At 47.5% G+C, this 13041-nt stretch overlaps 1 protein-coding gene across 1 annotated transcript in view; it reads left to right on the top strand.

The window, feature by feature from the left end:
* Window positions 1-414: 414 nt before the first annotated feature.
* Window positions 415-13041, top strand: part of LOC107125824 (ectonucleotide pyrophosphatase/phosphodiesterase family member 2-like) — a gene marked incomplete at its 3' end in the record, with an annotated part of 65769 nt that continues 53142 nt past the window's right edge. Inside the window, exons 1-2 of the mRNA XM_015429286.1 lie at window positions 415-517; window positions 866-968. Coding sequence (XP_015284772.1) covers window positions 485-517; window positions 866-968 — 136 coding nt within the window. The remainder of the gene's footprint in view (window positions 518-865; window positions 969-13041) is intronic.

The following is a 13041-nucleotide window of genomic DNA, read 5'->3' on the forward strand; positions in this document are numbered from 1 at the left end:
CAGGGCCAAGAAACATGTTAAAGTATAGCATTTTCTTTGTAAACGCTGCAGCTCTTGAAGCTTTTTTTGGTGCTGTTTTTAAGAGAATGGTGTGGGGGGGAGAGAAATGCACACATTTGGTTTCTCTCTCAAACCCTTACTACATCAGTGAGAAGAATAAAACCAGCATGAACTGTTTTGTTGGTTACAGTAACAGAAGAAACCCTTGTGTTGCCAAAGGAAACCACAAAAAAGCATGTGTGTGTTTGGAGGGGGGAGGGGAAAGCCAGGAGGATGAAGCCTTTCGGCTTCTTGCACACGAGAGCTGCGATTTGAGAGTGGAACATGATGAAATCTCCCCCTGGACAAATCAAATTGAGGCTGTCAACCTCACCAGGTGGGATTAGCTGCAGCTAATAGACGGAGCGGAGCAAACCGAGAGTCCTGTGCTCAGTTTAAAGGCAAAGAGGACCCACAGCACAGGCTTTTCAAGAATTCTCTTAATATGGCTAAGAAAAACTCTTTGCAGTTACATCAGGTAGGAGCTGCTTTGCCTCTTTTCTCCCCCCCTTTTTTTGAGGAGGAGCAACTGATGTCTCTGGAGGGTTAAAAAGACCTCCCTTTTGCATGATGAAAAGAGATGTTTGAGTTTTGGATGCAAGATGTTTTATTCATGAACTCCCTTCTGAAGTGGTGACTGTCATTGGGTGTTCCAGTAATAGGAACGGTGGCAAAAAGGGAACATTAAATAGCAGGTTATTTTCTATTTTAGTCATAAATGTTGGTTGTCCCTCTTTTTTAAAAAAAAATAACACCCTGGCTCCTGGCATTTTTCGTTTACTTACTGCTGCGCTCTCTCTCTCTCTCGCTGTCTCTCTGTTTCCAGCTAATATCCTTGTTCACTTTTGCTGTCGGGGTGAACATCTGCATTGGATTTACAGCCAATCGGTTTCGACGTTCTGGAGATGGCGAAGACACCTTGTTCTCAGGTATGGGGAAACGACCTCTAAGACGTCCCATTTCATGTCACTTTTTTTTGCATGGGATAGATTTCGTGTGTGTGTTTGTGGGGATTACAAACGGCTCCAAAGATGTAGTTTTACTGTTTGTTTTTTCAGTTCTGGAGTATAGCAAAGGTTATGTGGAAAATCCAGAGTGTGTTGACCTTCAAGGATTACATTAAGTTATCTATTTACTTCTGACAGGGGTATGCATGTGGGAAAGAGAGATGCAAGGGTATTCAAGGGCTGAGATTTGGGATATGGGGTCTGAGGGTGGTTTTTTTTTAACCCAGATTAAAAAATTCTTTTGTCACTTGAGAACTTCTAGCCTATTACATCAGTCGTAGTAGAAGAGACAAGCAATTTTCATAGGGCTTGCTTTTAAAAATCACCACTGTGACCCCCCCCCCCATGTGCAGTTCTGGATCAGGGGGGGATATCCGGGTGGGAGAGAGTTTCCTTTTCTGCTTTATCTTCTGGTAGTGTTGACCTCTGAATAGTAGATGGCAGACTGCTAGCAGAGTAAGGGTGGGATGGGGGAGAAAGCAGGTGGCAAATTTTAACATTGTTAGTTGCATGAAGCAGATGCAGGAGTGGACTGAGAAGGGCCAGTGTGGTGTAGTGGTTAAGAGTATTTGAAAAACCTGGGTTCGAATCCCTCCTTGTGCCATGGAAGTTCACTGGGGGACCTTGGGCCAGTCACACTCTCTCAGCCTAACCTTCCTCACAGGGCTGTTGAAGATGTAAAGCTGCCTTTGGCTCCCCATTGAGGAGAAAGGTGGGGTAGAAATGAGATAAATAAGTAAAATGAAAATAGTCCTGGAGCAGTGTTCCCCCTAAGCTGACTTAGTGTGAGCTAGCTCACAGTCTTTTAGCCTCCAGCCTTCGTTCAGGAAGGATGGCTCCAGAGCAGACTCATTTATGCAGCAGCCAAATCGCTCGCTCACAACTTTAATGCCAGGAGCTCGCAAAGTAGGATTTTTGCTCACAAGACTCCACAGCTTAGAGGGAACATTCTGACCTGGAGCAAGCAGTGGTGAAGGGGTCACCCAGTGGTGCAAACAATGGGTTAATACCCATTGCTTCCTCCCGAAAACTGGCAGCAGTATGGGACAAGGTGAACTGACACCACACCAGTGACCATTGCTGATCAAGGGTCAGAGCTTGGTTGCCCCCCTGAGGCTCCGGTAGAGTTGCGAGAGCTCAGTTGTGCTTGCTTCTGGCCACTAGCAGCCCTCTACGGCAAGGGCCCACTGGGGAAATTCCCCTGTAAGTTAAACGGCCAGTTCATCCCGGAGCAGATGCTCCATCGTTGGTACTTAGCTGCTCACCCTTTTTAAATTAAGAAGGGCAGAGAGAGATGTCGTCAGGATGCCCAGGTGTTCAGCATGTTTCAGACGAGCAAAATGGGAAAGGTGGGTGGGGGGGGGAAATGCTGTCAAGTCACAGCTGACTTATGGCAACCTGGCAGAGTTTCCAAGGTGAGAGATGAACAGGGGTGGTTTGCCATCGCTTGCCTCGGCATAGCCACCCTGGACTTCCTTCGTGGTCTCCCATCCGAGTCCTATCCGGGGCTGCCCCTGCTTAGCTTGCAAGATCTGATGAGACTGCGTTAGCCTGGGTTATCCAGGTCGGGGGGTGGGGAGAGGAAGGGGGGAGCGTGAAATACTCCTTCATGTGTGGGATCTGTGCCGTTTGCGTGGCGTGCAAGTCTCTCCCACATGACTTGCTCTCAGAATCTGGTATCTGGAAGAACTCTGCCTCTGAACATGGAGGTTCATGCCCTGTTTGTGAGCTGCCCAGAGCCCTCAGGCTGGTGACGCTCTGTACAATGAAATGCAGGACTTGACGGATCTTTTTGGGAAGTCGATGTTCCTCTGTATCCTTGGCTTCTGCTGCAGTTCCTTCCTCCGAGACGAGAAAGGAAGGCTGTGAGTCGGTTTCATGGATTATAAAGGAGTAGTATTCAAAAAGCGTTCCGGTGATGAACAATGTTCCCTCTAAGCTGTGGAGTTTTCTGAACAAAAATTCTACTTTGTGAGCTACTGGCATTAAAGTTGTGAGTGAGCGATTTGGCTACTGCATAACTTAGTCTGCTCTGGAGCCCTCCTTCCTGAGCTAAGACAAAAATGTGTGAGCCAGAGGCTAAAAAACTGTGAGCTAGCTCACACTAACTCAGCTTAGAGGGAACACTGGTGATGAAGCTGGAAAACTTGCACTTGCTTAGAGTGATCTGTTTTCCGTAATGAGTTGAGCACAGAAATATTTTTTTTTAAAAAAAATTACAGCAATCAGTTCTCACTTCGGAAAGTGTGGTAATTATACAGATAAATGACTTAATGATGCTAGTGCTATTAACTATTGATTTCCCTTGTAAGAGGTTTTTTGGATGGGGTGGTGGACACAAACGCCTCTGCTTCTAGGTGCCCTGCTTATTCCATCACATCTCTTTTTTTGGTTATAGTACAAAGCCTGTTTACATTTTGAGAACTGAAACGGCAGCCAAGATGTTGGCTATATTGTAGTGACCACAGAGCGTACATGTGTGTGTGCGGGTGTGTGCTTCCCTTGCCAGACAAAGTTATTTCTAACATATCAAAGTAATGGAAACAGGATGTACTGGATGCGAGATGAGAAAGCCCTTGTGTTTCACCATCGTAAACGAGAACGCTGAACGATGGGCTGTGGGAAAGAAGGATGTGCCGTTATGCCGGATAGCTTAAGTTTAAGTGGTAACAAATGCTTCGATCAAAGGCGCCTGCTTTCAGCTTTGATAAGCACATATGATTCCTGTTGTCAGTAATGGAAGATGCAGATGGTGCATAGCGAAGGAGAGTTGGAACTCGCCTGCACAGAGCTCTTACACCTCTGCCGAGTTTTGGCTTTGTGCATTTCAGGACGCAGCATCCCTTTCTACTGTCTGATCCAGCTGCTTTCCATGCTAATGCAGAAAATGTTTTCTCCATGTGCTGTGAAACATGGGCTTGCATTGTCCGTGCAGGTGCGGGATGTAGTACTTAACACGTTCCAAACACATGGCCAGAATTGTTAAATGGCCAAGCTGCAGTTGGGAATGGACTGTTTAGGAAAAACTACTCTTGCGCCCTTCACACTGGTTTCCAAGTGAGAGCTACACAAATAATAATGAAGGGCCAATCCTCATGAGATCTTCAAGGCAAGAGATGACCACCACTGCCTTCCTCTCCAAAGCAGCCCAAGTCTTCCTTGAGAGACCATCAGAAGCTAAGTAGGGTCGGCCACGGTTAGTAGTTGGATAGGAGATTTTGTCAGATCTCAGAAGCTAAGCAGGGTCAAGGCTTATAATAATTCAGAGCTGTCAGGTCATAACTGACTCATGGTGGTGACCCCTCATGGGATTTTCAAGGCAAGAGATGAACAGAGGGGGTTTGTCATTGCCTTCCTCTGCATAGCAACCTTCGTTTTCCCCTGGCAGTCTCCCATCCTGCTACTCACCATGGCTGACCCTGCTTAGCTTCTGAGTTCTGATAAGTCTGAACTCGTCTGGGCTGTTTAGGCTGCTAGGGGTCCAAACGTGATCTGTGGCTATTCACAACCAGTCTGGCCACTCACAAGTGTGGTGGTCTTCTATGAGCAATGCAATATTGGAAATCTGCAGATCTGGGCTGTGGCAACCTGACTGGGGATGGGCTATGGCTCGGTGGCTGAGCATCTGCTTGGCATGCAGAAGGTCCCAGGTTCAATCCCTGGCAACCCCAGGGTTGTTTTTTTTTTAAAGGATCAGGTAGCAGGTGATGTGAAAGACCTCTTCCTGTGACCCTGGAGAGCGGCTGCCAGTCTGAGAGGACAGTACTGACTTTGATAGACTGAGAGTCTGATTCAGTATAAAGGCAACTTCATGCGTTCATGTGATGTACCTTTGCTGATTCTTCAGGCTGCTGTAGACTGTGAGCTCCTGGCTTGCATATGACACTGTTAAAATGAGGCGACGGCTCTTGTTGCGGGCTGGGGCGACTGGTAGAAAGGAAAATGTGCAAAGACTTTTCTCTCCCTGATCATAAGGGGGGGGGGAGATTCAATTTGTACCCCACCCTTCATTACCCAAAGGAGTCTCAGAGTGACTTACAATCTCCTTTCCCTTCCCCTCCCTACAACAGACACCCTGTGAGCAGTGTTCCCTCTAAGCTGAGTTAGTGTGAGCTAGCTCACAGTCTTTTAGCCTCCAGCTCATACATTTTTGTCTCAGCTCAGGAAGGAGGGCTCCAGAGCAAACTAATTTATGCAGTAGCCAAATTGCTCACTCACAACTTTAATGCCAGCAGCTCACAAAGTAGGATTTTTGCTCACAGGATTCCACAGCTTAGAGGGAACATTGCCTGTGAGGTAGGTGGGGCTGAGGGAGCGCTCTTGAGAACTGCCCTTGAGAGAACAGCTGTGAAAGAACTTATGACTGACCCAGGGTCACACCAGCAGCTGCATTGTGACCTATGGGCTCTACATTAGTTGTCTAAACTTGTGCTTTCATGGTTGCCAGGTGCGTTAGTGGCAATGTTATCATTTTCGGGGTAATCCCAACCAGAACCGCATCCTTCTGTGCTTATTGAAATCGGTGGGTTCAGAAGAATGCCACTCTAAATACCTTCAGCTCCACCCCCCTCTGTTTCCCTAACAGAATGGAAGCTCTGATCTCAGTTCCTTCTAAAGATCCCTGTGTGCAAACAGTAATCTTTTCTATTTGGAAATAAACAGAGTGTTTAGTATTTAGTATTTATGGAACGCTAGCAGTGTGGATTGCTTTAATGCAGTGCTCGGTGACCTTGTCTGTCTTGCTGCAGAGTGCTGTAGATTAGGTCAGCAGTATCCTTATGCCTAAAAACCACAGACTTAGCATTGCCCTTGATTTTCTCCTGTGCAGTGTTACAGAACAGTCTGCTGCTCAGCATTATTCATATCATGGGTATTTTGTGGTGCAATTTTGACTTCTTCTGGACAAGTCAAGCAAGACGAACCAATATGAGGCAGCGCTAAACTAGGCAGGCGAGCAAAACTGAATTTAATGCCTTGCTATGAAAACCAATGTAGCTGCTTTGTGCAGAGAAGAAGAAGAAGAAGAAATGAAGAAGAGATTGGATTCATACCCCGCCCTTCACTACCCAAAGGTGTCTTGGGCCGGTTTATAAACTCCTTTCCCTTCCCCTCCCCAAAACAGACACCCTGGGGCTGAGATAGCTCTGACAGAAACTGCTCTTTTTCAAGAACAGCTCTTATCAGAACTACGGCTTGCCCAAGGTCATCCAGCAGGTGCAAGTGGAGGAGTGGGGAATCAAACCCGGTTCTCCCAGATTAGAGTCTGTGCACTTAACCACTCCACCAAACCACAGTCAGATTGCTGGTCCACATAGCCTAACATTGTCTCTTCTTTCTAGAAGTAGCTTTCCTGGTAGGGTTGCCAGGTCCCTCTGGGCAACCAACGGGGGATGGGGGGAATTACCTGGAGAAAGAAAAAGGCCCAGGCCTCGTTACCAGCATTGCACAGGAAGTGATGTCATCACACCAGTGACATCCAGATGACGCTCTGGTATTTGGGCAAAAACTCTATGGTAAAACCAGCTTCTACCACAGAGCTTCTGCCCAAATACCACAGCATCACCTGGAAGTCACTGGTGTGATTACATCACTTCCTGTGTGATGCTGGCAACAAGGCCTGGGCCTTTCTCTTTCTCCAGGCAAGTCCCTTCGCTGGCCAGCTGATTGGTGGCTGGGGGGCAGGGCCTGATGGCAAGGGAACCCCCGCCTCCACCAGGGGGTCTGGCAACCCTATTTCCCAGTGATTTCTTGGGATTATGTTCTTTTAACTGAAGATGCCAGGGACTGAACCCAGGACCTTCTATGTGCAAAGCATGCACTCTGACATGAACATGTGCTTTCTCTATCATAGAAATCAATGGTGAAAATGAGACATTATAGCTAAAAGGAATCCCTCCTCCTCCTCAATGTTATATTACTTCACTAAATATTTCAATCCTAAATGCTGCTCCATGATTAACTTAACGAACTACAGGGGAAGGGAGGGAAAGAAAAACGGAAAGGGAATTTGCTTTCTTCCTGCTTGCACCTTTTGCTTTGTTTTGTCTATGGTAGGAGCCATGTGCATCCTGGAACTCATGCTAGGAAACTGGATCATCTGAAGCAACAGGCCTTAAATCCACAGTATAGGTCAGGATCATGTCCGTGTACCAGAAAGGTGGAGCTCGGTTTGACTTTTTTAAAAAAAGGTGTCACACTGTTCCTAATAAATGCACATGAAGCACAGTTCAAGTATTATCTAATGGACATTTCCAAAACTCTACTTCCCATGCTCCACTGGTGACTTGTAGATGTCTTGATCACGTGCCTAGATCATGTGAATATAGGGATCCCAAGTCCCCCCGGGGGGCGGGGAAACCCCCGCCCCAGAGGCCTGTTCCCCGGCTGCCTTATACTGGGTCAGGCCATCGGTCCACCAAGGTTAGCAGCGGCTCTCCAGGGTAATGCCAGGAGATTCCCCACTGATCCCACCTGAAGGTTGGCAACGCCAGGACTGATGTAGATCTGGACATCTTATGTCACATCCTAGCATTATTTTAGGAATACATAATCTGCAAAGGAAGATGGAGGAAACAATAATGTCCACCAGGGCTCTTTTTGTAGAAAAAGCCCAGCAGGAACTCATTAGCCTATTAGGCCACACCCATGACAGCACAGCTCATTAGCACATTAGGCCACACCCCCATGTTACCAGAAGTGTGGTCATCCAGCCACACCCACCTTTTGCTTCTTATTCTGTTTACCTTGTTTGTTGTCAAAACCCAGGGCCTTTTTTTGTAGCAGGAACTCCTTTGCATGTTAGGCCACACACCCCTAATGTAGCCAATCCTAATGAGTTTCTGCTGCTGGGTGTGGCCTATTATGCTAATGAGTTCCTGCTGGGCGTGGCCAACTCAGGAGCCAGCCGGAACTCCGTTCCTGTGAGTGCCCAAAAATAGCCCTGCAGGTGGTCAGCCATGTTGGTCTGAAGCAATAGAACAAAGCTCGCGTCCAGTGGGGCACCTTTAAGACCAACAAAGGTTTACCTAGATTTCAGACTTCCTTTCCAATGTATTTGACAAAGTGTGCCCTGCACATGAAAGCTCCTACCTTGAATAAACCTTTGTTGGTCTTAAAGGTGCCCCGCTGAACTCTAAATTTGTTCTACATTTAATGAAGCAGAATGAAGTTTGAGTCCAGGGGCACCTTTAAGACTAATAAAGTATTATTCTGGCTATAAACTGGGTACAAGTGTGCACGCACACAAAAGCTTATGTCCAGAATTTATTAGTCTTAAACTTTGTTCTCCTGCTTCAGACCAACATGGTTATCCACCTGGATCTACATTTATTAAAGCATAGCCTTTTGTGGGTGAGGAGGAGGAGGAGGAAGAAGGAGGAGGAGGAGGAGGTGGTGGTCTCAGCGTGGCTTACAGTCTCCTTTCCCTTCCCCTCCCCACAACAGACACCCTGTAGGTAGGTGGGGCTGAGAGAGCTCTTTCTAGAATGGCTCCTGAGAGAACAGCTCTGAAACAACTTGTAACTGCCCCAAGGTCACGCCAGCAGCTGCATGTGGAGGCGTGGGGAATCAAACCCAGTTCTCCCAGATTAGAGTCCTAACCACTACACCAAACTGGCTCTCCACGAAACTTTCACCAAACTGAAAGATGTGAAGGAGGGAAGAGGAGGAGAAAATGATTTTGAAGGACCTTGTAGCATTTCTATGCAATACTCAGAAGCATGCAAGAGACGTACAGTGAACATTCCCAGAATCTGTAATGGGAGAAATAACACCGTCTCTCTACTTATGTTCAGCAATTTTGCAACTATCTGTGAAAGCATCACCTGAACCAACTGCCAACGCACCACTGACTTGAGTGCCTGCAGGACTGTCTGGGACTCTTGCCAAGGATTCTGGCCTCAGTCGATCTTGGTCTGACTCTTCAAAGCTTTCTTAGGTTGTTGAGTAATCGTGCCTAGCCTGACGGCATACTATAAGGTATGACAGGCAAGATGACAGCCAAGTAAGAAGTAGTCTATTAGATCATCTTGATCTGAGGTGACAGTTAGTGTGTCATGTGACATGTCACCAGGTCCTAAGATTGCATCATCCTGACTACTGTCACCATGAGTCAGCACTTCGTTCTGATTGGTGCTCAGATGTATATACTGAGTACAGTCTGTATGCTGTTGTTCACTCTTGTGGATTGAATGCTATGTGAAGCACTTTGTCAGTAAGCCTGGTGAATTGGATGCTACAAGTGCTAAAGGACTGTATGTATATAAAAGGTAAAGGTAAAGGTTCCCTTGCTCGAAAACCAGTCGAATCCGACTCTAGGGTTGCGGTGCTCATCTCCGTTTCCAAGCCGAAGAGCCAGCGCTGTCCGAAGACGTTTCCGTGGTCATGTGGCCGGCATGACTAAACACCAAGGTGCACGGAACGCTGTTACCTTCCCACCGAAGTGGTACCTATTTATCTACTTGCAATAACACACAGCCGCCCAACAAGAAGTGTGTCTCCGAGTGTGTGTGTGCGCACGCGGCGTGCGGGGGGGAAGAGCTCCGGAGCCACTACGGTGGCGGCGGCGAAGGGGAGGACGGCGGCGCCACCGCCTTCTCACCGCCAGGGCTCAGCTGGGGCGCCGGCTTGACCTTGCGGGGAGGGAGCCGCGGGGCCTCCAGTGCTGCCGCCACCAGCCTCTCTCGGGCGGGGGAGGGGGCCCGCAAAACGCGCAAGGGGGCCGGGCCCCTTGGGCCCCATGGTGAGCTACGGGCCTGGTGGCCTATTATGCTAATGAGTTCCTGCTGGGCGTGGCCAACTTGGGAGCCAGCTGGAACTCCGTTCCTGTGCGTTCCTGCCCAAAAATAGCCCTGAATTGTCCACCAATATGGTACTTTAACTTTCTAAAAGTATAGAACAAAGCTGGAGTCCAGTGGCACCTCTAAGACCAACAAAGTTTAATTCTGGGTATAAGTTTTTCTGTGCATGCACACTTCTTCAGTGTACATGCACATGGAAGCATATACCCAGAATTAAATCTTTGTTCTGTTGTTTCAGACCAACATGGCTACCCCCCTGAATCTTTCTAAAAGTATGAATTTAGTAGAAGTATTGCTGTTAGATGAAATGAACTGTGGCAAATGCAACCGAATCCCTTAAGCAGAAGATGGCACAAACTGTTCTGCAGACATAGCAAGCTCACATCACAGGTAAAATAACTGTTGCTTTTTCTCCAGGGAGCTCAGGGTCATACGCATGATATCCCCCCTCTTTTTGTTTTTCCTTTGTAAAAACTCTCTGCATAGTCTGAATGAGAGTGACCGGCCCAAGGTCACCCAGCAGAACTAGAGGACTGACTGGGGATTTAAATCCAGGCCTTCTGGTCATTGTCTGACAATTGGTCCACTGCATTGCATAGGCTTATGCAAAACGCAGTGAAGCTTCCTGAATTTTTCTTTCCAAAGTCAACAATTACACGTGGACTTCAGCATATCTAAAGCCAAGCGTTTTCAGCAGTGCTCGTAGATGGCTCCATCACATCACAAGTGAGATGGCGTAAGGTCTACAAGTCAAATAGGCCAAAAGAAATAGTCAAATGAAACTAGCGACCAAACCCCTGTAAAGCCTCTGGGTGACATACTAAGTTGTAAAAACTCTTAAGCCAGTAGACATGTACACTGACACTGCAGTCACCTTTAAGTTCTCCTTTACTATGACTTCCTTGGTTTGTTCCTGGCCAAAAACACCCTGTGACATTTCACTGGGTCATCCTTAAGTTCTCCTTTACTATGCCTTCCTTGGTTTGTTCCTGGCCAAAAACACCCTGTGAAATGTAGCCGCTCAGAGACCCCTTCGAGGGTTAGAGCGGGGTAGCAAGTCGAAGAAATAAATAAATAAATAAATAAAACTGTCAGGCTGCTGAATGATAGAATCACAATAGGCCCCTGCAATCTAACCTCCAGGTCCCCCTGGCCTAGCCTGCTGCTGTACAGAAAAACCCGGAGGACAGAGCTGGTTTAGATTTATACCTCATTCATCCAGGTCTCTGTAATTCATGTCAGGTCAGTCTGCTCATCCATGAATAAATCCCGAATGGCAGGATTTTTCAACTTACTGACCGGACATTCAGCAGTAGGATCTTAAGGCCAACAGGCCCAGCCTCGGTGCAACCAGGTCTCCATTGGCTGGGAGGAAGACTTGAAGTAGGAGTGGTCAACCAGAGGCCACGCCTCCTTTCTTTAGAATGGCCATTCTGCCCTATTTAGACGCCAGTTAATTAAGAACTATAAGAACTATAGAAATGAACTATAAAAAATGAATCCAATATAAAATTCCTCAAATGTTTCTATTTTTAAAAAACTTAAATATTTTCATACCAATGATTATCTAGCTTTAGATATGAGTCTTTTCGTTTGTGGCCAGGGTATAGAAATGTTCAGAGTTCATAAGAAAACAAGGCTTCCTAACGTTCTTTGGGGAAAAGAGATTCTGTAAAATTGTGATATGTACAACTTCACGGCCTTTCACTTCATTGGCAACATTTTAAAATAGTTTCCGAGGAAGTAATTTTTTCTGTGAATGATAGTGGATAACCAGGAGGTAAATACAATATAGCCAGGTCGCAGAGGTAAAAGAGTTCTACTCGTTTCTTAATTCAGCCATTTTACAAGAATTGTTTCAGCTCAATGAATGATTTCTGCCCTTGGTAGAAACTTTGGTCTGGGTATTTGAGAGTCAGACTACATTTCACTTGGGGTTCATGATCTGATCTGTGTACTTGGACTTCAAGAAGCAGCCAGGGCGCCCGCCACCCCCAACCTGGATAGCCCAGGCAAGCCCGATCTCCTCAGATCTGGGAAACTAAGCAGGGTCGATTCTGGCAAGTATTCGGATGGGAGACCTTTGTGAAATACCAGAGGGAAGGGCAGGCTTTATTCAGCCACCTCTCTGAATATCCTCCAGGCCCCCAGTAGGGGTTAGTCACCGGAGGCCGCCATGACTTCCAGGTGCACACACTCACACACACACACACATATCAAAAATACAAAGAAGAAGCATCAGCATCAGCCATGGGCTTCAAATTTGGATCAGGCTATGGTGCTGACTGCTTCTGCTTGGGTGTAATTCTCCAGTTTGCGTTCATAGCTGCTGCCAAGGCAAAGGCATTCATAGCAGCTTGGAGCTTCATAAGAACATAAGAGAAGCCAATGTTGGATCAGACCAATGGCCCATCCAGTCCAACATTCTGTCACACAGTACCCCTGGCCAAAAATATCAGATGCCATCAGGAGGTTCATTAGTGGGGCCAGGACACTAGAAGCCCCTCCCAAGCACCAAGAATACGGAGCATCACTAGCCCCAGACTGAGAGTTTCTATCTATACCTTGTGGCTAATAGCCACCGATGGACCTCTGCTCCTATCTAATTCCCTCTTGAAGCCGTCCATGCTCGTAGCCACCACCACCTCCTGTAGCAGTGAATTCCATGTGTTAATCACTCTTTGGGTGAAGCAGAAGTCATTTCGGGGGGGAACGCGGGGGAATGCAGTTCCCCCGGGTGAGGTATGGGGGGCGGGGCACATGACGAAGCCCCACCCCCTGCTTCCGGCCGCCCCGCTTCCAGCCCTCATTCAGTCAGGAGGAGGCAGGAGAAGAGGGAGGGTAAGTTGCTTCCTCCCTGCCTCTCCCCACCCCTGCCTGCCTGGGGCCAGGGAGGGCCTTCGCGGGGCTCCCTTGCCCCCCCGCCGGCCTTGCAGGTCCACCGCCGGGCCCCTCATGGGGCTCGGCAGTGGAGCTGCAAGGCCGGCATATGCTATTGAGTTATGCTAATGAGTTCCCCTAGCTCTTTTTCTACGAAACGACCCCTGGGGTGAAGAAGTATTTCCTTTTATCCTTTCTAACCCGACTGCTCAGCAATTTCATGGAGTGCCCACCAGTTCTTGCATTGTGAGAAAGGGAGAAAAGTACTTCTTTCTCTACCTGCTCTATCCCATGCATAATCTTCTCTGCAGGGCAAC

Source organism: Gekko japonicus, unplaced genomic scaffold, assembly GCF_001447785.1.
Source record: "Gekko japonicus isolate JY-2015 unplaced genomic scaffold, Gekko_japonicus_V1.1 scaffold4275, whole genome shotgun sequence".
In the NCBI taxonomy this organism is placed as follows: Eukaryota; Metazoa; Chordata; class Lepidosauria; order Squamata; family Gekkonidae; genus Gekko; species Gekko japonicus.